The following is a 24,511-nucleotide window of genomic DNA, read 5'->3' on the forward strand; positions in this document are numbered from 1 at the left end:
AAGCTCTCAGGCAGGAATTGGGCTGAGTTTGTGCTGACTGCTGCGGAACCTGACACTCCTGACAAGACTGTATGATGGTATCCATGACTGAGAATTAACTTCCAAAGGAACAAAACAGCAAAGCATCAAAGGGCAAAGCAGTCAGTCGCCCAACAAGTTACTTTGCCAGTGGAGGAATGAACTATTCTTCTGAAACACTTCTGCCACCACATAATGGCAATTATAAAGAAATGGGCCAACAGTAGCTATAATCTTAAAATATACCTACATCTTTATTACCCAGGTACAGTACAAACTTATTTGATGCCCTCTGGGGGGTGTCTAATCTTGTCTGAGGTCTTTGGAGAAAGAAAGAAAGTGAAGTATAGCCTTTCAGATCTTCAAGGTTGCTCGGAGGTCGAACCTCTACACCAGAGCTGCCATTGAACCTCATAGGAATAGCAACCTGTTAAGAAAAACAAAATTCAGTACGTTATAATTGTCTATTGCTACTACTTCTACTTATTTCACTGCTGTGTTTAATTGCAAAGTAACCTATTACATACCCTAGTCATGTTACAGACATCAGTTACTACAGATTTGGACTCTGATCCTACCAAACAATATAATTAGGAAACAGTATTCTGTATTATCAATACTTATCACTTAACACAGCACTTTTTTACTCCAGACATCAATTAATCAACCCTCACTGTGCCTCTGTCAAGTAATTGTTACCTTCAATACACGGACAGGGAAGGATGTGCCCTGCAGCTCTAAAGAGCAAGCCTATGAATTATTTAGATGTCTACATACATATCCTGATGCTTCATTTAGCTGGACTTGACCATCTGTTGGAAATTATAATGCACTCTGATATTAATAAAAACACAACCTATTACAGCTATTTACACCATGGTCATAGATTCCTCTTATTCATTGTAGGTTATTTGTGATGACCTCCGGGATGCTTCTCAGGGACCTGAGACCACGCTATCCCTTGAGCAACTACAGCAGTTGCTTAAATGGAGAAAGGACAGTCTAATAAGAAGGTGCTAGTAGCCGACTCCTAACGTCTGGGGGGAGCTGGAGACATGAGAGCACAGGGCTACAAAACTTCTTTGGCAGTGTCAGAGTTCAACTGGCCATGCGGTGGGTGGAGAGCCCTGCCTCTAAGCTGCAGAGCCCACTCTAGCTCTGCTGCCAAAGCCACCACAATGTACTTTGGAAGGCAAGAGGCTATTGTACCAATATTATTGCAGAGATGCCTTGGAAAAAAAACCCTACAGGAGGAGGATGGAGCAGGATGCACATTTTTATGTACAAATTATTATGCTTCCCATCATCACAGTTACTTTAAGTGCTGGGTGATGCTGTTGAATTAAATTTATGTCTGATCTTTCACACAGGTTTTAACAAAATGACTTAGAAAAAGAGGAACAAAACTACTGCTGTGTGTCCAAACCACTGAGGTCAAGCATGATTGCAGTGTTCAGGACAGACCTTATTTGCAGCATCTCTTGCCTGCTGAATCAGCTCTCTTATGCGATTTACATTCTCAGAGATGTTGCTTATTGGCATCAGCTGTTGGTTGATACTCTCGATCTTGCTGAACAGATCTGGAAGTTTGTTTGTCAATTTTTTTACTGTAATGAAAGAAAAGAACATTGATGGTAGAAAGGAGGAGGAAAACAGATGCAAAAATACGATATCACTACATGATTATCAGAAAAGCAGTGAGCGGGGTGATGACAGAACTGTTTTCATTAGTCCTATGGTATTAGGAAGCCCTCACTGAAACTAGCAGTTTATACCGAGGTTAGTGTACTCCTGGAATTTGTGGAAGCAGACAGAATCAGCACTTCCAAAAATGTAACAGATAAATTTAGGTCCAGAAAAAAATATTAAATAGAACAGACAGGGATGTGCTCTCTAACATTATTATCCAGTGGATGCTAGGGGAGGATGAGGATAATGGACAGCAGACAGAGGTCAGGCTTATGTGCATTCCCTGAGTCGCATCTCCTGCTGCCACTGCTGGAGAGTAAATACTGGGGTAGGCAGACTGCTGGCCTGACCGAGTAGGGCATGTCTTATATTCTCGTGTCAGGGTTGCTAGTCATCACAATTCAGTAGTGAGCCTTATAGTATCTGGGCAGGTTTATTTCAGGAGAAATGGAGATACTATGAGAATTTCAACTTTCATTAAAACAGGAAACAATTTTTCATCTCCTGTGATTGCAAAAAAAAAAAAAGCCTGAAAGTATTAGCAGATTGCAACCCTATGATGCAGAAGGCAAATAGAAAGAAATTCAGACCTATTATTTTTTCTAAATATGACTTCTAAGCCGGTCTTGTAACTGCAGGGATGACTTATGACTCTGCAATAACATGCAGGGCTAGCTGTTATATTTATCTTATTTAAAATGTTTTCTCTCACCGGACTTTATCAGACAAAGTTGCTGAAAAGATGAAAAAAGATGCTGTTTGGGATTGTGATTGTCCCTTATTTTGTATTCAACACAGTCTCTATGCAATCTATTTCACTTAATTTCAGCTAACAGACATCTAGCCTAAGCTAATTGTCTAGGTCCCTTCTCTAGTCAGTGTAGTAGAAAATCACAGAATCACAGAGTGGCTGAGGTTGGAAGGGACCTCTGGAGGTCATCTTGTCCAACCCCTGTGCTCAAGCAGGGCCATCTAATGCCAGTTGCCCAGAATTGTGGCAAGACGGCTTTTGAATATCTCTATGGATAGAGACTCCACAACCTCTCTGGGCAACCTGTGCCACTGCTCCGTCACCCTCACAGTAAAAAAGTGTTTTCTGATGTCCAGAGGGAACCTCCTGTGTTCCACCATTTGCCAAAGGGCACATTGCTGGCTCATGTTCAACTTGGTGCTCGCCAGGACCCCCAGGTCCTTTTCTGCAAAGCTGCTTTCCAGCTTGGCCACCCCCAGCATATACTGGTGCATGGGGTTATTTCTCCTCAGGTGCAGGAATTCTCCTTGTTGAACTTCACGAGGTTCCTGTCAGCCCATTTTTGCAGCCTGTTGAGGTCCCTCTGGATGGCAGCATGACCCTCTGGTGTATCAGCCACTCCTCCCAGTTTTGTGTCATCAGCAAACTTGCTGAGGGTACACTCCGCCCCATCATTAAGGAAGATGTTAAACAGGATCGGACCCGTTACTGAACCTGGGGTACCCTGCTAGCCACTGGCCTCCAAGTCTTTAGAGACCAGTCATGGTATCACCTTTAACACATACCACAGGATGGCCTGAATCACCTTCTGCTGTACCTGTCCCTTTCCACTGGCAATAAAGGAAGCTCAGAATACTAGCTTAGGCTAGGTGCCTAACTTTTTGATGACTAAAATTTCTGCTGCAAAACTGACCACATTCACCTAACAGTGATTTGGCAGGTCTCAAAGAGCACATGCAACAGCAAATACAACACCTACCTGAATTGTTTGCTTCCATCAATGCTTTACTGAAGCCAGCACTCTGTGTGCTTCCGTAGGTACTCTTCATTTTTTCCACATCTACTTGAATTGGGAGCAGTTCATCCAATACATTAGTTGTGACATCCTCAGCACTTTTCACCATGTTCTTTGCACTGGTGATGATGCTGTCGATGTCATCTGAAACACACACAAATGCATGTGCAGATTCTTATAGTAATAGATGAAAGAGGCAAAACAGAAGTGATCAGTAAGTAACTGACCTCTGTTTATCCCATTGAGATTATTTTGAAGAGTGACAAGATCAGGTTGCAGTGTATTCTTCTTTCCATCAGCGACATCAAGTCTTTGCTTTATGTCTTCAAGGGTTGGACCAATAGCTGCAAAACAGTGATTGCCCTGTATGAATTTTAAACAGAAATACCACCTCTGTGTTGGACAGGTGGTGTGGCAGCACCAGTCTGCACTCTTACACAGCTCGTGTGGCCAGTGAGCATTGAATGAGCATTTGCACTGCAAAACAAGTTCAAGGCTAAGGATTTGCTGGACAGGAGTACTGCAAAGGTGTATAGCATAGCAGAGGCATGAAGTCCACTTTCTCGCCTTTTTGCCATTGGAAATATCTATCACAAGATGTCCCACTGTAATGGAACTAGCCTCTTCTGGTTAAATATGCGCTGCAGAGCTTTGCTGAACTGTCAAAATTCATGGTTCAATGAAAGCTTGTCATGCTGTGCCAACATTTCTACTATCACTTTCTTTCTCGGTACCTTGCAATGTCCTTTCAGTCTCCTGTGCTTGATTCAGGAGTGTACTGCTCTCGGTTTTTAACTTTGCAGCTTTTCCTGATAGGTCTTCTCTCTTCACAGTCTGGTAATAGAAGCACAGGACTGTAAGACTGCTTTAATAATTATACTAAAATTTAAAGAGTAAAAGAGATAGCCCAATCCAGTTTAAAAAAACAACTATACAAGGGCAGAGATTTCATCTGAAGACCACCACCTTAAATAACAATTATTAAGATTAATTTAAGCATAATACAACCTTGGTCTTTAGCAAATTTCTGATAGATTTTGGGGCATTCGGAAAAAATTACTAGCACACAGCTGTAAGATACTACTCCTCTGCTGAAGAGCTTGTGGGTATTACTACTGCAAAGTAGAAGAGAACACCTGAAATCACCTTCAGTGATTACCGGGCTTGCCTTACGCAGATCTCTTTATTTTGCACTGAAAGGAACAGTTAGTATTCATATGGACAGCCTCATCAGAAAGGCAGTAACTAGCCTGTTTAGTGCTGAACCAAGACGAATTCATGAACATGCAGAATATCAGCTCATATAATGGCCACAGACAAATAAGGCATGCCAAGACACATGGGTCTTTTTTTGGTGCCTCTCTGATAGTTAGAACAAAAAAATCTAGTTGTAACAACCATCATTTGGCCACTTATGGATACTTACCAATAAAGCTGAGTCAGCTGCATTCCCAGCTTTGTTGGCTGCTTCCTCTGCTGCTTTGATGGCATTAATAATATTGTCATAGGCAGTAGAAGCTTCCACAGCACAGCCTACCAACTCGTCCTTCCTGGCACTGTTCTTTATTCTGTGGGAAACAGAGTGAAAAAATGCAGCCTTCAGCAAAGACTGTGGCCTATGAGAAGTATTCTGAATCCACCTGAACTCAGTATTTTCTAATTAATGACAATACAGAAATGTTACAGGTAGATCTGTAATTTCATTGTGCAAAAGTATCAAACTTAGAGGCTGACCAATATGAAAAGATTCTTCAGAAGATGGCATAAGTTCAGGTGCTTGGAAAAGGACAACTGTGGGCCTCCAAACAGTCTTTAAATGATTAAGATTGTGAGAATTCGTCAAGGCACAAGGTCAATAAACCACCTCCATCACAGCCCCCCAGAGACACGACACTTCAGACAACTGCAGCTTCCAGATAATCTCTGGCTGCTCCAGCATCCTACAGGAGCAGCAGATGGAGCATAAGACGGAGCAACTACACAACCCTTGGCTTTTCCCCAAGAACCAGTAGAGCAGCTCTGGAATCAGAAACAACAGACAAAATCTCTTGTACCCACTCCCCATGAGCTATGCGACTGCCCAATATTAGCTGTCTTGTAGTTGTGAGAACAGTGTCTTCTTAATTGAAAAAAAAACACATTGAAAGCTAACAAAAAGTTAATGATTTTTTTTTTTTAACCAAGAATTTTCCAGCTGAATTAAGGATTTTGGAATTTAACTTTTTGAGAGTTTCTAGTCGGTGTAATAACAAAATGCAAACAATTTGCACAGGAAAAAAAAAAAAACCAGGGTTTCACTTTTTTCATTTTGTTCTGATACACCATAGAAGGCCTCCAAAACCTCACTCATAATTCCAAGGTAAAGTACAAGCAATGGAGAGAGAAACACTTGATTGACATCAAGTTTCTCATATTTTTGCCTTTCTAGAAGATTCCTCGAAGGATGAGAAAACTATAGGAATTATTTTCCTCACTAATGCTTAAACAGACATGTCTGAAGACTCTGCCAAGACAAGACTTCTTCCAATTATTTGCCCCAATTCATTGACATCATAAAGGTATCCCTGAGTATAAGTACAGGAAATAACACTACAAAAAAGGTATTTTAAACATATTCCCACTCTGTACATGAGGATTTTCTCTCATTAGTAAGAAGCTAATGAAGTGTTAATGCAGTAATACAAAGCCATATTATGGGAGTCCCCACTTCTGGGGGAAAAAAAAAATCAGGAAAAATACAGGAGGACCTGGTTTGTGGGGAAAAAAGAAAAGAAAACATCTGAAGAAGCAGAAAAAGACAAACCAAATTTCTTTCTAGCTTTGCAAATGGTCATTAAAGCAAATGAAGTTACAGACAGAGCATTGCAACCATGGATGTTATGTACAAAAATTGCTCATTTACAGGAATAGCAACATACTCTTCCAGTTGTTTTGCCAAGTCTTGCAAAGATTTGGCATGTTCCTCAGCCCTCACCACCAACGGCTCTTTGCTTGCTGATAAGGAGTGATTTGTCAACTTTTCATTCATATCCTTCCTTGCTCCATCCAGCTGAGCAGCCAGGCTTTCATATTCCTACGGATTTATAAAGATAAAATCTTATTTGTATTCATACGTGTTTGATTTTGTCCTCGTCTCCTTCAGTGTTACATACACCTTGCACCTGAGGAGACCGAAGGGAAAAACATTCCCTTCCAACTTACTCTGCAGGTTACTGGAAACAACTGCTCGTCATCACATTTTGCTTCCAGACCCATCATGTAAAAACAAACCCTGCCATACTGAGTCAGGCCAAAGGCCCTTCTAGCCCAGTATCCTGACAGTGGCTAAAAGCAATCGCCTAGAACAGCACAGTCATTTACAATATTTCTCACAGATATTCTCCCAAATTCAGATATCTGCAGTTCAGTGTCTTCCTCAGACACATCACAACCTTCAATAAGCTTCTCTTACAGAAGCCTGGGCAGGCAGGCTCCTCTTGCACCCAGGATGGGCTGTGAGATCCTTCCCTTTCTGAGAGGCTCTGATAAGCCTCGTGTCCTAGCCACTGAGCTACGCTACCCATTAGAGTGACAGCAAGACATTCTTAACTTAAGAAGGTTAACTATACCTCTTTGCTCTTCTGCAATAATCCGAGCACACTGTTAGCTTGCGTCAGGGAAGATCGGGCAGAGCTCAGAACATCCAAAATGCTGTTCTGTTGTACATTTGTCTCCTCAATCCGTTTCTGAGGAAAAAGAGAAGGCTGTAAAACTTATGATTGGGTTACAAATGAGAGGCAAGGGAAAACCATATCTACCTAATCTAGCTTGCAGTAGGATTTACCAAAGGTACTACCGCTGTGTTAATCAGATGCCTATAGTGTTTAGGGACTAATGCTATTCTACTGATCAGAAGAGTGAGAAAACTCAGGAGTCTGCAGTAGTAGAGCACACAGCTGGGCAGCAGGCTACAGTAGTTCAGTTATTAGAGCTCAGAAAAAGTAAAAGTAGTACGGGTCAGCTGAGATGAATTGTTAGGACAGACCATCTAAGTGTCTGATCTCTCAAGCCTGGAAACTTCAAACCTGGAAATTTTAAAAACAGCTCCCTGGTGACTACCCTGATCTTTTCTGTTCTCTCAAAGGCAGAAATAAAATGATTACACCATCCCTTCATCTGGGGATGTCACCGGAAAGGGGGTGTGAAACCTCCCCACCTCATCCTCTTGAAAGCTCTGAGGGGAAGCTCCTTGGTCTAGAGCAGCCCTGTGACAATCCGCAGCGTAGCTCCAGGGTAACGGCACACCACAAACGCAGCCAGACAAGTGGTGGTGCAGGTAAGGATGCATTAGCTCTCTTCAGATGGGTTTCTATGATTGTAACATGTCAAATCTCTCTCTACCAGAGAAGCGTATCAGATTTATGACTTGTACAGATGCATCCATCTTTTAACACAACTGTGCGTACTTGTGCGGCACACGTACTGTACAGTCCATACATAAAGGTACAATTAAATATTGAAAGGGACAGTTGAATGTAGAAATTCTTTTGTTCAAGCAGTATTAGCAAACTGGATGGACACGAGTGTGCTAAAACAGTGACATATTTCAGCAAAACCACGATTAATTTAAAAGAATGGGTCCTGCAGCACGCCCTTATTTCTTGTACTATTTCACCAGCTCTAAAAATCAAGCACTGCTCAGGAATGACAGCTGTTTCTTGTCACCTTTCTGATGAGACCTCAGAAGCAGTTCTGTAGAATATTAATCCCAAATAATTTAACAGTATTGCACACATTATTGCTCTCATTTTTCATGGCTGTTAAAGCCAAATACTCGAAGGAACTTACTACAAAAAGTATATCAAGCATCAGGAATTTGATCTAGAATAGGAAACAAAAAGGCTAGTGGCAGCTGAAAAGAAGGGCTAGGCAGAGATTCTCCTTCCCCGCTCTCATCAGAGCTGTATCTTGGTCACGCTATCCTGGTCACATAAAGAGGCCATAAGTGGGAGAAGACTACATTTATACTTGTCCATACATACATCAAAAGATGGAAAGAGACCTTGGAGAAAGTCTAAAGAATTAGCGTGACTTGGCTTTGCAAGGTCAAAAGCAGCAATCAAAAGCACTTCTTATCTCCTGAGGTTTAACTTTCTTCTCCCGAACCCTGACATTACCTTAATGTCTTCCAACAGAACTCCATTATCTCTGTTTAAGTTTTCAGCCTGCTTGATTTGTCCCGTCGCCTCATTCAGAGCTTCACGAAGGTCGGTGATTTTGGATTCATATTCATTCAATGAATCCCTCACAATTTTAATAAGCCCATGATTTTCTTGGTGGTACTTTTGTAGTTCGTTCTTAATACGTGCCAGTACTGCAGTATCAGGACCAGAAAGAAAAGTTTTGTTCAGAGAAGAAGGGAACCAGAACAAACTTCCTTCAAAAGGGCTTGACACTTAGGATTAGAAAGCTGTGGTTATGTGAAATACTGAGCATCCTTTGCAGTGCTAATTTCAGTGTTACTACAGCAGAGATGCTATTCAGCATCTCACTGGATCAAATCTGCTCACAAGTTTGCTGCTGCAGACACAGAGGACAGATAAACTTTTATTTGGCTATTTCTAAATTAAGTAAGGATGAAGGTGATCTGCCAATACTGAATTGTTTTCTTTTTTTATATGGAATGAACACAATTTCATCTACAATGTAGACATCTACACCTGCGTTAGTCATCAAAGCTTCCTCTGTAATCAGTAGAGAGATACGGGCACATTCCATTTCAAAGAAGGTAAAAACATAAAAGAGGTCAAATTAATCACACTCTTAAGTGCCCATTTCACTGCCCACAAGATAGGATACAGAAGAGTTACTCAGAGGTAGGTATCAAAGTCCAAAGTTAGGGGAAATTACTATCACTCTTAAGGTCTTTCACATTTCTCAACTATGCCCCTGGTTAGGAGATAAGCCTGTGACTTTGCTGTTCTTGCTGTCTCTAATGTCCGGAATCAGGTTTCTGAATGTCCCAGTCAAACACATGCAGAGAACATAAAAGGGAGTACAACTAGTGCAATTAGAACTTCTCAACTTCCTTATCCTTGTACGATCTGGCCCTTGGACTACTCTAGCAGCTTCTTAAAATCTGTTGTTAAATTACATGTGTAATTCCTTTAAAATAGCTGCATGTGCCATAGCCTATATATTCTAATATACCAAAGCACTGCGTAAGTACATTACGATCAGCTACGTCTTTATTTTACTGAGATTCATCTAGTTATTAAAGAAGGATCTACCGGGTTTCTTCCCCAGCTCAACTCAGTTTCTTCCACAACAGACTAAAAAAGCCTTTAAATCCCCTCCAGAACTACCACTTTCCTGTTGACTAATGACCGCTACAGATCCCAGGGATACATTGCAAAATGCCCCTCCCTGCACTCCATCCCGAACAATCAATAATGCTTCAGATTTAAGATTGATCTTTCTAGAGAGTAAGAAGCTGAGAGAACAAGCCCTTACGCAGCTGAGCTTCTGTTCTCTCCTTCTCTGCCTCTGCTTGAAGTTGGCCAAAGTTGCGGTTTCGCATCTCTGTCATCATGCGTTGAGCTTCGGCCAGTTCTTTGGCAGCATCTCCCAAGGGCAAGTTGTTACCTTCTGCATTTGTACCAGCTATTTGTTCCAAGAGCACTGAAAAAAAGTATTGTCAATGTCAAAGAGAGGATGCGCTTAAGCCTAGGCAAAAGACACAAATGAGAGGGCTGATCTTTTTTCTGAAAAAGGCATGCCTATTCCTGAATTCCTTGATGAAGCAGATCCATTTTGCATTAATTGTATTAAGCTGAAAAGTATCCCACGCTACACAACCAGAGCTAGTAAGATGGCATTGGGCTTGACATTTGTCCCAAATGACCAAATTCACAGCAAGAATTTTAAGCTTCTAGCTTAGAAGAGCCTATTATAGCAACCCAGACTAAAGTCACACTAAAGTCAGGATAGTCAATTTGTTGCTCTAAATGCCCCTATGATAAAGCTTCTCTGTCCCTATTCACTATATAGGGAAGTTAGGCTCCTAAACTAACATTATGTATTAGATTTCTAATAGGAAGAGTGAATTCCACAGCTATGTCTAAATTCTGATTTATGAAGTTGTTTTCTAAGAAAACCTCTCATGCTTAATTAAGAATATTGTAAATAAACTGAAAAAATTCCATAAAACAAATATGTTATGGATTAGTAACTATTTTTACCTTTTATATTGTTGACAACTATTTGTATTCGTGAAACCAAATCCTTTCCTTTCTGATGAGTTTGGCCAAAATTATTAAATAATCTCTCAGCTGCTTTGTAGTTCATTTCAGCCTAGCAAGGGAAAAAACTGATTAGATTAAAAATATCTGGATACATCATGCTAATATGTAGTCAAGAGATGTGTATTTTTAAATTGATTTGGTAAGTCACCTTTTCCTGGAGAGCATTTACATCATGATTTAGGTTAACGAATTCTGTCTCCAACTCATCTACCTTTGAACCCTGATTATGAACAACAGAACGGTAATTGTTCAATAAGACCTGAAAAGAAAGAAAAAAAAAAATCCAATAAATCACCCATACACAGGAGACAAAAAGCAAAAATTCACTGGGTTAGATCTTTACCCAAGGTAAATAAAAGCAGCATTACTGACATGAAGGCTGACCCATTGCTGCCCAAAACCTGGGCTTTTTTCTCTGTGAGTATAGAAACTGCTATTCCAACCAAAGAAAATTTCTTTAGGATGAATTTTGGTATTGCCCATTGCAATGCTGGGGTTTTTCAGTAAAATGCAGAGACATGAACTGCTGGAAAAAGACAGCAGGGAAACCTCAGAGATATAGCTTTCAAGGTAAGCAGGCCTCAGAAAAAGCAGAGATACTGATTCTCTTTCAGAGCACGACACGGAAACAATAGCTGTCTTCTAACAGGTGAAGCCCAGTGCTGTCAGCATCTGGTATTAAAATCAAAAGTTGATGTATGTTTCCCTGCAAGCTGATGAAAAGATGGCCTAAGTTCCTAGGTTCAGCTCTTATCCACTTAATCTGAAATCCACTTTTCTGTTTCTGTGTGCCTACCTTTAAGTCCTTGATGCGTGTTTCCAGACGTCTCATCTGCTCCAGTGTGTGGGTACTCGCATGGACGTTTTGCAGCTGAGACTTAATCAGCTGAAGCTCGTCACCTATTGTGCTCAAATCCTTCAGCAGTGTAATTACACAGCTATCGCAAGCTGGAGGGAGCATGAGCAAAAGAAAACAATACATATGATTGATATTTGGTGCAGTACATTAAGAAATGAGATGCAGTGGAAACACTTTGATGCTTGTCACCTGGTGCTGCCTGAAGAACAAAGGCAACCACAAAGCCCCCAGTATTAAGGAGAGTGACCAAAGCCAGAAATAAGGAGGAGGCCCCATTTACATCTGGCTAGCTGACTACTTCTTTCATCACTTTTCCAAGTGTTTGGTTGAATGTTTGCTTTTAAAAGATTCATTACAGGACATGTCCAGTCCTTTTTAAACTCTGCCACCCTTAAAAGAGTCATCAGTATGTATCCAAAGCCAGCAGAAGGCAATCTAAGTGCAGTTCTATTTTATTACTTACGGTCACAATCTTCATTTGGATCCACATCTTTTGGTTCGTTATTGAAACATTCTGAAATCACAAGACTGTCATCAGTAACCAAAGTTTTCTTACGGAAATACTACTATTGCATTTCTGCCCTCACTTTTCATGGTTGGCAGCCATTAAAACACAGTGCTGCCCTTTCATAAATCCATACCCACCGTGAAGGAACTGAAAATGTTCAGAAGGCTTGAGCATACCAAAACATTCAGCTCCCACTTATGCCTTGCTGAGATCAACACCTTTTTCATCCCTCAAAGGAAACTGACTGTAACCCCCCCCAATACATGCTACTTGGGTAGCAGCAGGAGGCTCTCTCACATCAAGTGTGCTGAATGTATTGCTAGAATTTGCCTAGAATAACACCACCGAGATCAAAGAATTTTACCCAGGACATAGGTTCAAACCCCTTTATCTACTTTAGCATCCACATTCAAACTCCAGGTTCTGATTCCCCAAAGGATGTCTTACCCACAAGGAACTGAGAAATGTTTATGGCCTTCCTTCATACCTGTCACAGCTTGCAAGATTAAGGAATTAATCAAGCTTGAGAGAAATCCACAGTGTATGCATGGAAGGAGGCACTGTATGTAACCCAAGGCACGGAGCTTGGACCGCAGATGCAGGTGGTATATAACAAACATTGCCCTCAGACTTTCCAACAAGCTAGTGCAAGTGACTGCCTGTCCAGTGTGCTGTTTTGGTTGGTTTGTTTGTTTGTTTCACAAAATAAGAAGCTTAACAGTCTCCAGGTGCACATGGGATTGTAGCATCCTGGGATCCTAACTTCTAGGAGCAGGAGAGGAACCGGCTCCTAAAAGTGCCATCATAAAGTCTTGATGCCCAAGTCCCTTTTACAAGCTTGGTCCTACTGCCAAACTCTCATCTCCTCTTGAAAATGAAAAGGGCTGTGCATGTCTTTTACTCTGAAGGAAAAGGATGCGCTGAGGGTATAGGCTGCTGCTGTCAAAAGTCAACAACAGCTTGCAACTGTGAGAGGTTACAGTGATAAAATTGGACCTGAACAGCAGCATGAAACAGCCTGGAACAAACTGCCTGGCTGTGCCATTTCCTTTGGCACTTGCACATTAAGTCATCAGGAAGTAAAATGGGATTGGTAGTGAGCGCTGCTGCCAAAAGGAGACAAGTCACAAAGAATGTATTTGTAAGAGAACGAAAGAAATTATTCCAAAATTCAAATACCCGTGCAGTTCTGCTGTAATTCAACTAACACCAAAAACATTTCAGCTGTCACTGTGAAGTACCAATTAAATAAAACTATTATTACAGCTTGTGCACAAACAACACCAGCCAAGAAATGGTGAAATGAAAAAGTCTGGCTAAGTGCCGAACATCACGCACAAGAAACCTGCTAGAACATGCTGTGCTGATGATCACAGAGGGTTTTACTCCTAATGTGGAGAAAGAGACAGCAGATCAGAATATATCGTTGGAGACAAACTGAAAACAAACTGGCTTGTGGAATTTTGCCCTATGGATTAGTTTGTCCCAGCAAACTCTTGCTTTAAAAAGAAAGGAATGACAAAACATGAAACAATGCTTGGATCTGTTCCACGCAAGGTATAAATATAATAAAGATGTATTACTTCAATGATGAATTTGAAGTGAGAACTAGCTATTGAAAAATTGCACCAGCTGCCAACAGCAGTTCACATCACTTGCTGGTTCTCTAATTTCTGTGACCAAGGAAAGATAAGGTGATCCTTGGCAGTCATTTGAATGCAGTATGAAGAGCAGTGCAGAGAAATGAAGAGCATGGAAATATTAGGAGTTATTAGTTTGACACTTCACTAACATCTGAGGAGGAAAAGCTGCCTACAGGGAAAGAAAAGTGTAATTTTATGGGGGAATGAAAATATGGGAGAATCAAGGCCCTTTTCAGGAGCAGTGGCCTATGAGGTGTTTCTGAATAGAAATTAGTATCCCAAGGGATTGAAGTGAATTGAGGTAAAGACAGTCTGAGGAACGTAGGCTCAGGCCCTTTACTTCAGAATTATAATAGATAAGGCAAACATATGCCAATGGCATAATATTCTTATAAGAGCTTACTAGTAGTGCAGTACATGTGTAACTGATACTGGGAAAATCATGGATGTCTTAGATGGCAGAATGGCGTATAGCAGGATTTATAAAACAGTCTCCTGAGTCAGGTCGTAACTTCTGCTGTAAACACAGTTAGCTTGGATGCCTAAGACGGCAGTGCCTGAGATGTCACTGAAGAGACTCTGAAGATGTCACTGATCTGTCCCAAATACATTTTAAAAAGGCATATTGAGACTGCTCAGTTTCATAAGCCCATAACAAAAATTGGCAAGATATGACTTAACCGTGTCAGAAGATGAACCATAATGCATTTAAAAACACACCCGTGAAATAGAAAAGCAAAATAAAATTGGTAGTAGTTATGAAGGGAAATACATGATAAAATGGCTTACAAGAGTGAACTCGATTGCCCTTGTATTACCATGGTGTTATGTTTTAGGAAACCTTACTTCTTGTTAAAAATGATCTGCATTTCCTGTAAGTCTACATCTTTCCTTCAGTTCAACTGATTTAAGTACCTTCCTTCTCTGCTTCCCAGAGAGAAAACAACGCTCACTTCCATGTTCATAGGCTCTCACGTACCTCCAGTCAGGCGGTCACAGCTAGCCAGCTGTCCATTATTATTACAATTACATTTCTGACAGTAGCCTCCATATTTTTGTGGATTTCCAAAATATCCTGGAGCACAGCTAGATAAAGAGATACAAATTATTTTTATTAAATATTTGAAGCTACTTTTGTGAAATATACTTTTCTTTGACAAAAAAAAACAGCTATTCTCCTTGAAGAAACTTTCAAGAACTTTTGATTTCATGTCTTGACTTAGACAAAAAGGGTGTATTTTTGGTTTTCAGTATCCTCTGCACTATGCTAAAAATATCTTTCCAAGTACTGCAGAATTTTTTCTAAAAATGAAAGAACTCCCACAATGCTCGTATAGGAATAATTCATTTAATTTGAAGAAATATAATGCACACGGATATATACATACTTAGAAAATTTGACAAGGCTTAACCCAGCAAACCATTCTGGTCTGTAATCCCACCAGAAAACACATATTAAGGAGGATCATAACGCAAGCACATGTTGAGATTTCAAACAGCAATGGCACTGAATGACATTATCACCATTCTGCTGAGTGATACCACATCTTGCCATCTGCCAGCAAAGCAGTCTGTGTGAGTGATCCCTAAATATTTTATAGGTAAAATATATTGTCCAGACTGGCTAGCTAATATTCCTAGAAGTCATTCTGTTTTAAGATCTACAGGCGTGGTAATGCGTGATTAAGGGGCCATGATGAGCAGCTGAGGTACAGCTAGATCTGGAAGAGAAAATCTGTCTATAACCTGCAGCTTAGATGTCAAAGGTAACGGTCTTGAAGCACAAGACAATGTGCTACTGGAGGTACTGTCTTCAGGTGAGACATCATGACTTATTGGCCTCAAGTTTCCAAACCAGATAACACCACTCAATTACACTTAAATTCCCCCTGGATCTGAAACTCAGTGAAACTGCTTCCTCTGCCTGCCTGAAACTGCCATGCTGTTCCTCTTCTGCTTTGCCAAACTGCTGCAATCTTCCAGCAAAAGAGATGGCTTCAGCGTTGTGTTTGTACACTCCACCTGTGGAGCACATCAGAATGGTTTGGTATGGTGTTAACGTGGTTGCTGTTGGGTAACTACGAACACTGAAGCACCATCAGGTACATCGGAGGAAACGGGAGAACGTTTTTAACTTGAAAAGGGACAAAGTAAGTGGGAGTCATTATTATCAGAAAGAATGCAGGGTAAGGCAAGGCACAGGGCACTTAGACAAAGAGGCGGACACTTCTCTTCTTGGTAAAAACTGTGTAGTCACTAAATAGGCTTTGGAGAATTGTTTACATTTCTTCAGGGAATGTTGGGTTTACATTTAGAATTATACTACACCACCACACTATAGCAGCTGCTTATATAAATAGATACTCCCTAAGTGTGTGCATACTATGCATATGCATACATCCATATATTACCCAATACAGACATACCTCCTTTTATGGTGCCTCTCAGAAACCTTGGTCTTGAGAAACAAGTCACTTACCGTTCACAGCGAATTCCAGTATAGCCTTCTTTGCAGAGACACTGAATTTCTTCGCCATTTGCCACACAGCCAGTTGCAAATCTTTGAGAAGAAGCAAAAATATTATTGTGAGCACATCATCAAATAGGTTTTACACTCTAGAGGCTAAGCTCGGTTAAATGACTTTCAGATTAAAAATTTTTTATACCACCAAATTACTTCTCAGCTAATTTAATTGCCTCTAGATAAACTCCTGTGACTAATTCTTTGAAGTTTCATATTTTTCCTCTAAATTCTTTCCTTAGACTAAAAAATAATAATTTCCTGGCCCTCTGGACTGAGTATAGTAGTTCACTACCCAAAGGAATGCCTAAAATAAACCTTAATAGTGATGTTGTAAAATAGAACAAGTACGGGTAGCTATTTTATCTTACTAGGCAAGAATCAATAGCCTATGCTAGACAACATGTCCTCCTGTTTGGATAGCTTTTTTTTTTAATGGATGGAAACATTAGAGGATATTTTCATGTAGCTAATATTGTCTGTGTTTTTTTTTTTAACCAAGGCAGAAGAGAGTTGTGCACCATTTGGGGGAGCTCTAGAGTATATCTGGTTAACACAATGAACATTTTTATCTGCTCTCTCTAGAAAGAGAAATTCACATTTCTCTGGGGAGGAAAACCATTATTTGGCTGATGTTTGGTAAGGAGAAGGCAGGAGATGAAGCGGGGATAGGCCATGTTTGCTATTTCCATTTTTTAACCTATGAACAGTTGGATAAAGCAAGTCTGTGTATCAAAGACAGATGTTTGCACTAAGAATTACAAAGAAGTTGACTAGGAGGAAAATTGTCAACTTCAATAATGCCAGGTGGGGTGCATTTCCTATGTCAGGAATGGTATTTACCACCCTAATGTGCAGCTATGAAGCTGCACAGGTTTATGGTCTCTCTAGGTATTTCAGCAATCTTAAAAAAAAGATGACTAAAAATATGTTCAGTCAGCCTCAGGCAAGCACCTGCAGAAGAGGCCAATGCTGTCAAAAACAGATCTATCAGAGAGTTCTCTGATAAATGAAAAACCTGTCTATTGTCTGCAAGTGTAAATCTGTTACTTAAGGCTACCTGGTGTTTGCTAATGCACCTGGCAAATACTATGTGGTGCCTTTAGCAATTTACAGCTTAGTTTTTTAAAAAAAATATTTGTTTTTATTTAACACATTTCACATTTCAAACTGACCAATGATGACAAACAATGTGGCTAAACATACCATGCATTTAAAATGCATTTTACTGCCCAATTTTAAAAGCCTGGCAACCTTATTAGATCCAAAGAGATGATTAATTTTTTCTAGCTCAATATGCTTGCACTTCAAACGGAGCTTCCACCTGAAAAGCAACCATGCTCTTTCAGAAATCTAGATACGTGCTTAAGAGCTTTAATGTTTTTATATTATTTTTGCATCTTACTAATTTTCTGAATTCATGTAAAAGGTTTGTTTCATCATTGTCACTTATCTCCTAGCCAGAGTAATGGTGTTAAACGTGAGACTAAAGATAACTTACATCTTGCATTTCAGTAAACAAGAAAGATTCTGGATATGCTCAGTAAGGGAAAAGACTTCCATCCTCTATTTCTCACTATGAAGGAGTTACTGGTGGTTTTGTACATAAGCCCATTACAACTGCCTGGGGCTTCCCCAGGTGATGAGCAGCATGCCTTTGTGGTTCAGGAACTGAGTGAGAATTGGAATACTCAGCTTATTAAAAAAGGCAATGCCATGAGACAGAGCACCAAGTTACTGCTGGTCTAACATGCCTCACATGATGCCCCACCACGTTGGGTGATATGAGAAAACAGAAAACGATCATTATCCTCCTACGGTAGCCGGGTTTTGGGTTGGGTTTTTTTTCTTTTTTTCTTTTTCCCCTCCCCTTTACCCTCTGCTTGACTACTCATGACCTTTTACTATACCTGTTTGTATAAGGGCAAGGACACACCCGACAGGAACCTTGAGTGGCATCACCAAAATAACCATCCTTACAGCGCTCACATTTCTCCCCAGCAGTATTATACTGACAGTTCTTAAAAAGAAATAAGCAAGACAGTTAACAGTGCTTTATCACTCAATATGGCTTTATTATTATTTAAAAAGAACATATAGCCAATCTACTCAGAGGATATGTTCTTTCCTTTCCACATAATCAAGCATTTACTGCCAAACTACCTTCACAACCAGGATAGATCGATTCCAGTCATTCTCTAATTGTAGAAAGCACAATTTGCTGGCTATTGTGGAAAAGCAACAGATAAATAAGCAGCGTTAAACATATTTTTAAAGAAATTCAATCAGATGCAGTTTGTTAAGGAACATTCCATTAATGCACTCTCTCTGTCTTGGTATTTCAATTAAAAATCACTATGTTTAAATGGAACTTTAGATTTTGCATTTTAATACTAATTAGAAGGCAGATATCAATTAAAAGCATGCGATTAATTGAGCCCAAGTACATTCTTAAAGAAATGCCATGAAATTAATATAAGAAGTATTTCTCTTAGTAGATTCAGATCAGAATTGAATTTCATGTACTTTCTCCAGTGTATATGTAATTTGTATTTATCTAGGGGAACTGGAATAAATAATGAAAAGCAAAGACTAGGAAAACAATTGAAACTGATACAACTGAGCCACTTTTTCCATGATAAAATTGTTGGGAATTATATCTTATTTTAGAAACATTCTTATTCCTGGTGCTGTCTAATTGTCACACACATTCGGTTGGACTCGATGATCTTAAAGGTCTTTTCCAACTGAAATGATTCTATGATTCTACATTTATACATTACGGGGAGAGGATGAGCAAGTTGCTTTTGCGCTACCTAAAGCGATGCTAATTTAAAATAGCAGCTGTTCAAATACATTTTTGAGCAGCCATAAAAATTCCATGTGACCAACACTCAAGAGGCATTAAAGCTCCCAAGTTCTAAAACTGTTTCTTCAATGTGCAACAGACTGATCCAGTGTCCCACAGAGCTGAGGGTGTACTAATAGAGTGAAAGATGGAAAAAGAAAGCGGGAAATTGGGCCATTTAATGAGGGGAAGCTAAAGTAATATGAAGACACTATGTTTGTAAAAGGAACCATTTTAAAATGCAGCCTCTATAAAAACTGGTGCATATATTCTTGCAAAAAGCTCACGGAAAATTCAGATTGCTTCTGAATAATTACTGCAAATTTTTATAATCCTGAAGAATAAATTAAACTGCAAAAAGAGTAAAAGAGAGGTATTTAAAAATATTTGTGTTGGTTTCATCTTGGAGCAACCTCCCCCCCTGCCAAGTTTATCTCCTGGCTTTTGTTTTGCTCACTCTGTCTGTAGAAATTGAAGCAATTCCATAATTGCCGAAGAAAGTTTAAGATATTTCACATATAAGCCACTCCGAACATGCCATGCTGTTCCTCTAGCTACATGGCGTAGAAGGACTGGAGAACATAATCCAGTGCTCCCAAGGCACGATGGAATGAAACTAGAGCAGCAACTCCCACATGGGTCTTCCTTCAAGTTTCACAGGGCCAGAGACACCCTTGGCCTGAGACAGCATCTCCAAACCATCAAGTATTGCGAAATCTGAAAGGAAAACTCTCAGCTGACTCCCTGTGCACCCATATGGTACAAGGAAGCCCCAGTAGAGTGCGTCAGGGCCACAACAGAGACACCTATGTACGTGGGGTTACGTGACATGAAACAACACGTCATGGGATGAGCAAGTCTCGGCACCATGCTGCTGCTGAGGGAACGTGCCTTTCAGGAGAAAGGGCAGGGACCATGAGGACACGAAGCCCGATTAATGGCAGAGGGCCAGCTTTTCCCTACACATGAGAACCAGTTCTTCTGTCTTCTCCACCTCCTCCTGCGCTCCATTCTCCTCCACTTCCAGCAGCGCAGCACTGCACCCCTCTCCTCCCACCAGCGCAGAGCAGGAGAGCTCTCGCCTGAGCTGGGGAGGATTGCGCTGCTGCCACAGAGGAGAGAGTCAGCCCGGGCTTAGCCTCCCAAAGCCTTCTCTGGAGGCTATCACGGGAGAGAAGCTGACACGTACTGGGGTCCAGTGCTCCAGGTGAGCAGGAAGAAGGAGGCCAAGCGAGCAGGCTTTGCACTTTGGATGCGAAACTTGATGACTCCGCATTGGGAAGCCTCCTTGTCTTCTCGGCACCTCTGCAGGTCTTTCTCCCATGGCTCCTCTACAGAGAGAGAAACTTGCTCCTTATTAGGTGGAGGCTCATGATGGAAATACAGGCCCTCTGGGCTTTCATTTTTCACCGCATTATCCTGGATGACTTCGCTTGCCCTAAATTTTGTCCCAGGGCCAAGTGTTTATTTAGCTCTATCTATCTGAAAGTTAATCCAGTTGTGACAAGGAGGGGACAAAGAGAAACCTAAAGCACATACTTCATGAGGTAAAAGTGAAATTTGCTTTTTTTTTTCCTTCATAATTTTCATCTGAAGTAAAAGTTCCTCATCTTTATAGCTCTGCTGCAGCACTTTCTTGTCACGGCCTGCCCTGCCTCTCCAAAGCAGCAGCTTGTAAGTCATCCTCCAGAATGTGCTGAATTGGTTTATAGTTTCCATTAAAGCAAGAGGGTTGGTTGAGACAAAGTCGGGGGGAATGACATAACGCGCAGGAATGCACCGCAGGCAGAATGGATGCAGCGTGAACAAGGAAGAAATAACAGAGAAGACAGACCATGAAAGATGTTGGGAGGGTTCTGTTTACACAGTAAGTGAAAAATTAGTGAAAAGTTTTCAGAACAAACTGCTCAAAGAAGCATCAGGGATGTAAGCTGGAGAAGCACAGTCGGCCAAACGTCACGGCCATTGCTACGAGGGCTGATCCACTCCTATGTGGCTGCTCTGGATTTAATACGGTGTGCCAGGGAGCAGAATCTGCCCCACTATATCTTCTGCAACAGCTGAAATTTTCTAATGAATCTAACTTTTATCCCCTTTATCTTACCTTATTTACTTCAATATTTTTTAATCCATCTAGCTGTAGATTAAGATTAGTGGAGATTTAGTGATGCTGATTAAACAAGAGATTTTGCAAAGGCTATGCTATGCATTAATGCGCTATTTGTCAGCGTTGGCTAACCCTAATATATATGTATAAAACTAAGGACTGCATATGCCAGGATAAAACCCCATATTTATTATAAATAACTGCAAACACTTACATATGTGTTATTTTGGTGACTTTTTGTACCATGAGCTAACAAAAAATATAGGGGAAAGAAGAAAACAAAAACAAGAACACAAATTATTCTAATCATCCACAGTTATGTTAAGCATACATGTGAGTGTATGCAACTTACACTCATTAACAGTACAAGACATAGAGAATGAGGCATGCAAGGATTATTTTTAGTTGCTAGGAATTTAACAATAACAATGTATAGTGCATACTGCTGTAAGGTAAATGTTTTTTTTTTTCTTTTTTTCAGATTAATTTCTTGAAAGTTAGTATTTACTTACAATACATTTTCCAGTACCATCTTGACACCTATTTGAATTTCCATTGCAGTTGCAGGGGACACAGCGTCCAGTAAATAATCCTTTATTCTCACGATAAAATCCAAGGCCACATTCCTAGACAGTAAGCAGAGAGAAAAAAAATACTGAGTGTTGGTGCAAAGAAAGTTTTACAGGTTATGGGAAGGGTATTTTGAAACTGTTTGCCATTTCCAAGGAGTAGTGGAGGTGTACATTTCCTGATAAGGTCTTCTAAGCCCATATTATTGCTTAAATAATAAGTATTTTAATGCAACAAATGGCAATGAAGAACAGAGCTGAAGAAGTTTCAGCCTAAGCATCTGAACCCTGTGCTCTACACTTTGTGATAGTGGAGATTTCATCAGTTTGACTCTAACCTCTGAACAAAACACATTTCCTGTGGCTATGTACAAAGATGTAGAATATGACTTTTAAACCACTGAAAAAGACTTGCATATAGATTCATACTACAGTCTTCTCAAAGAAGAATCCTCCTGGGGGCTATCACAACTCAAATGAAGCACATGACTGGGAAAAGCCAGCATGGATTCACCAAGGGCAAATTGTACTTGACGAACCTGATCGCTTTCTACGACAAAGTAACCTGCTCAGTTGATGTGTGTCGTGGTTTAACCCCAGCCAGCAACGAAGCCCCACCCAGCCGCTCGCTCAGTCCGCCCCCGGTGGGATGGGGGAGAGAATCGGAAGGGTAAAAGTGAGAAAAGTTGTGGGTTGAGATAAAGACAGTTTAATAGGGAAAGCAAAAGCTGAGCATGCAAGCAAAGCAGAACAAGGAATTCATTCACTACTTCCCGTCGGCAGGCAGGTGTTCAGCCATCTCCAGGAAAGCAGGGCTCCATCACGCGTAACGATTACTTGGGAAGGCAAACGCCATCACTCCAAATGTACTCCCCCTCCTTCTTCTTCCCCCAGCTTTATATACTGAGCATGACGTCATATGGTATGGAATACCCTGTCGGCCAGTTGGGTTAACTGTCCTGGCTGTGCTCCCTCCCAGCCCCTTGTGCAGCTGGCAGAGCATGGGAAGCTGAGAAGTCCTTGACTACGTAAGGACTACTTAGCAACAACTAAAACATGAGTGTGTTATCAACATTATTCTGATACTATACCCAAAACATAGCACTATACCAGCTACTGGGAAGAAAATTAACCCTATCCCACCCAAAACCAGGACAATGTGGGGCGAGCGATGGACACTGTCTACATGAATTTCTCGAAGGCTTTTGATATGGTTTCCCCACAGCCTCCTCCTAGAGAAACTGATGCATTACAGTCTAGACAAGTGGTCTGTGCGGTGGGTGGGGATCTCTAGGGACAGGCCGCACCTAGAGGGTGGCGGTAAATAGATCCTTTTCAAACTGGCAACCTGTCACAAGTGGGATCCTTCAGGGGCCAATATTGGGCCCAACACTGTTTAGTATCTTCATAAGTGATCTGGATGACGGGATCAAGTGTACCCTGATGAAGTTTGCCGATGATACTTAACTGAGTGGGGAAGTGGACACTTCAGAAGGGAGAGCCACCCTGCAGGAAGACCTGGATAGGCTGGAAGAGTGGGCTAACAACCTTACGAAGTTCAATGAAGTTTAAGAAAGACAAATGTAAGGTCTTGCACCTGGGAAAACATAATCCAGGAGTGCAGCACAGGCTAGGATCTACCCGGCTGGGGAGCAGCTCTGTGGAAAGGGACCTGGGGGTCCTGGTGGACAACAAGCTCAATATGAGTGAACAGTGTGCTGCTGCGACGAAGAAAGCCAACAGGATGCTGGGTTGCATCAACAAGGGCATCACCAGCAGAGATAAAGAAGTCGTTATCCCACTCTACTCAGTGCTTGTCAGGCCACACCTGGAATAGTGGGTTCAGTTTTGGTACCCACTAGACAAAAAAGATGTGAACAGGCTGAAGAGGGCCCAGAGAAGGGCCATAAAGATAATCAAAGGACTGGAAAGCCTGCAGTATGAGGAAAGGCTGAGAGAACTGGGTTTGTTCAGCCTTGAGAAAAGAAGGCTTAGGGGAGACCTTTTACCATGTTCCAGTATTTAAAGGGTGGCTACAAAGACGACAGAGACCCCATTTTTACAAGGAGTCACATGGAAAAGACAAGGGGTAATGGGTACAAGTTACTCCTGGGGAGATTCTGATTGGACACAAGAGGAAAATTTTTCACAATGAGAACAATCAGCCATTGGAATAATCTCCCCAGGGAAGTGGGGGATTCCCCAACATTGGACACTTTTAAGATTCGGCTGGATAGGGTGCTGGGCCATCTTGTCTAGACCGTGCTTTTGCCAAGAAAGGTTGGACCAGATGATCCTTGTACCAACCTGGTATTCTATGATTCTGTGATTCTATGAACATATGGTAATCCCACATATTAGCTAGCAGTTATATGAAATCTTGATATTAATTTAACTACAGTGTATTCCTTGGAAATACTTCCAATGAGATATCTCTTACATGAATTCATCTTGACTTCCACAATAAGTCTACCTAGAGCTATACAAAGCCATACTTAGACAGAGCTAAGTGATATAACAAAACACACAGCAGTCTAATTTCTAAGTACAGGCTTGTCCTGGAGACCCAGGAAGCATGAGAAGAATGTTCAGCTATTGAGAACACAGCCTGTCATATCAAAGTCGGGTTTAAATAGGGAGCTGGACCAGAGGAAGATTATGAATGAAGCAAGAGACATGAAGTTTGTTAGCCTACACCAG

The 24,511-nt window shown here is 40.9% G+C and overlaps 1 protein-coding gene across 1 annotated transcript in view; it reads right to left on the reverse strand.

The window, feature by feature from the left end:
* The window catches only part of LAMA3 (laminin subunit alpha 3), a 120,482-nt gene that overhangs the window by 15,730 nt on the left and 80,241 nt on the right, over positions 1-24,511 (reverse strand). The window contains exons 39-56 of the mRNA XM_075141977.1: positions 21,755-21,868; positions 18,198-18,307; positions 16,246-16,326; positions 14,746-14,852; positions 12,079-12,129; positions 11,553-11,704; positions 10,905-11,015; positions 10,694-10,805; positions 9,966-10,133; positions 8,630-8,826; positions 7,082-7,198; positions 6,392-6,546; positions 4,900-5,041; positions 4,208-4,307; positions 3,701-3,817; positions 3,438-3,617; positions 1,483-1,625; positions 269-445 (exon numbers count right to left, since the gene is read on the reverse strand). Of these exons, the coding sequence (XP_074998078.1) occupies positions 269-445; positions 1,483-1,625; positions 3,438-3,617; positions 3,701-3,817; positions 4,208-4,307; positions 4,900-5,041; positions 6,392-6,546; positions 7,082-7,198; positions 8,630-8,826; positions 9,966-10,133; positions 10,694-10,805; positions 10,905-11,015; positions 11,553-11,704; positions 12,079-12,129; positions 14,746-14,852; positions 16,246-16,326; positions 18,198-18,307; positions 21,755-21,868 (2,334 nt within the window). The remainder of the gene's footprint in view (positions 1-268; positions 446-1,482; positions 1,626-3,437; positions 3,618-3,700; positions 3,818-4,207; positions 4,308-4,899; positions 5,042-6,391; positions 6,547-7,081; positions 7,199-8,629; positions 8,827-9,965; positions 10,134-10,693; positions 10,806-10,904; positions 11,016-11,552; positions 11,705-12,078; positions 12,130-14,745; positions 14,853-16,245; positions 16,327-18,197; positions 18,308-21,754; positions 21,869-24,511) is intronic.

Source organism: Calonectris borealis, chromosome 2, assembly GCF_964195595.1.
Source record: "Calonectris borealis chromosome 2, bCalBor7.hap1.2, whole genome shotgun sequence".
Classification (NCBI taxonomy): Eukaryota; Metazoa; Chordata; class Aves; order Procellariiformes; family Procellariidae; genus Calonectris; species Calonectris borealis.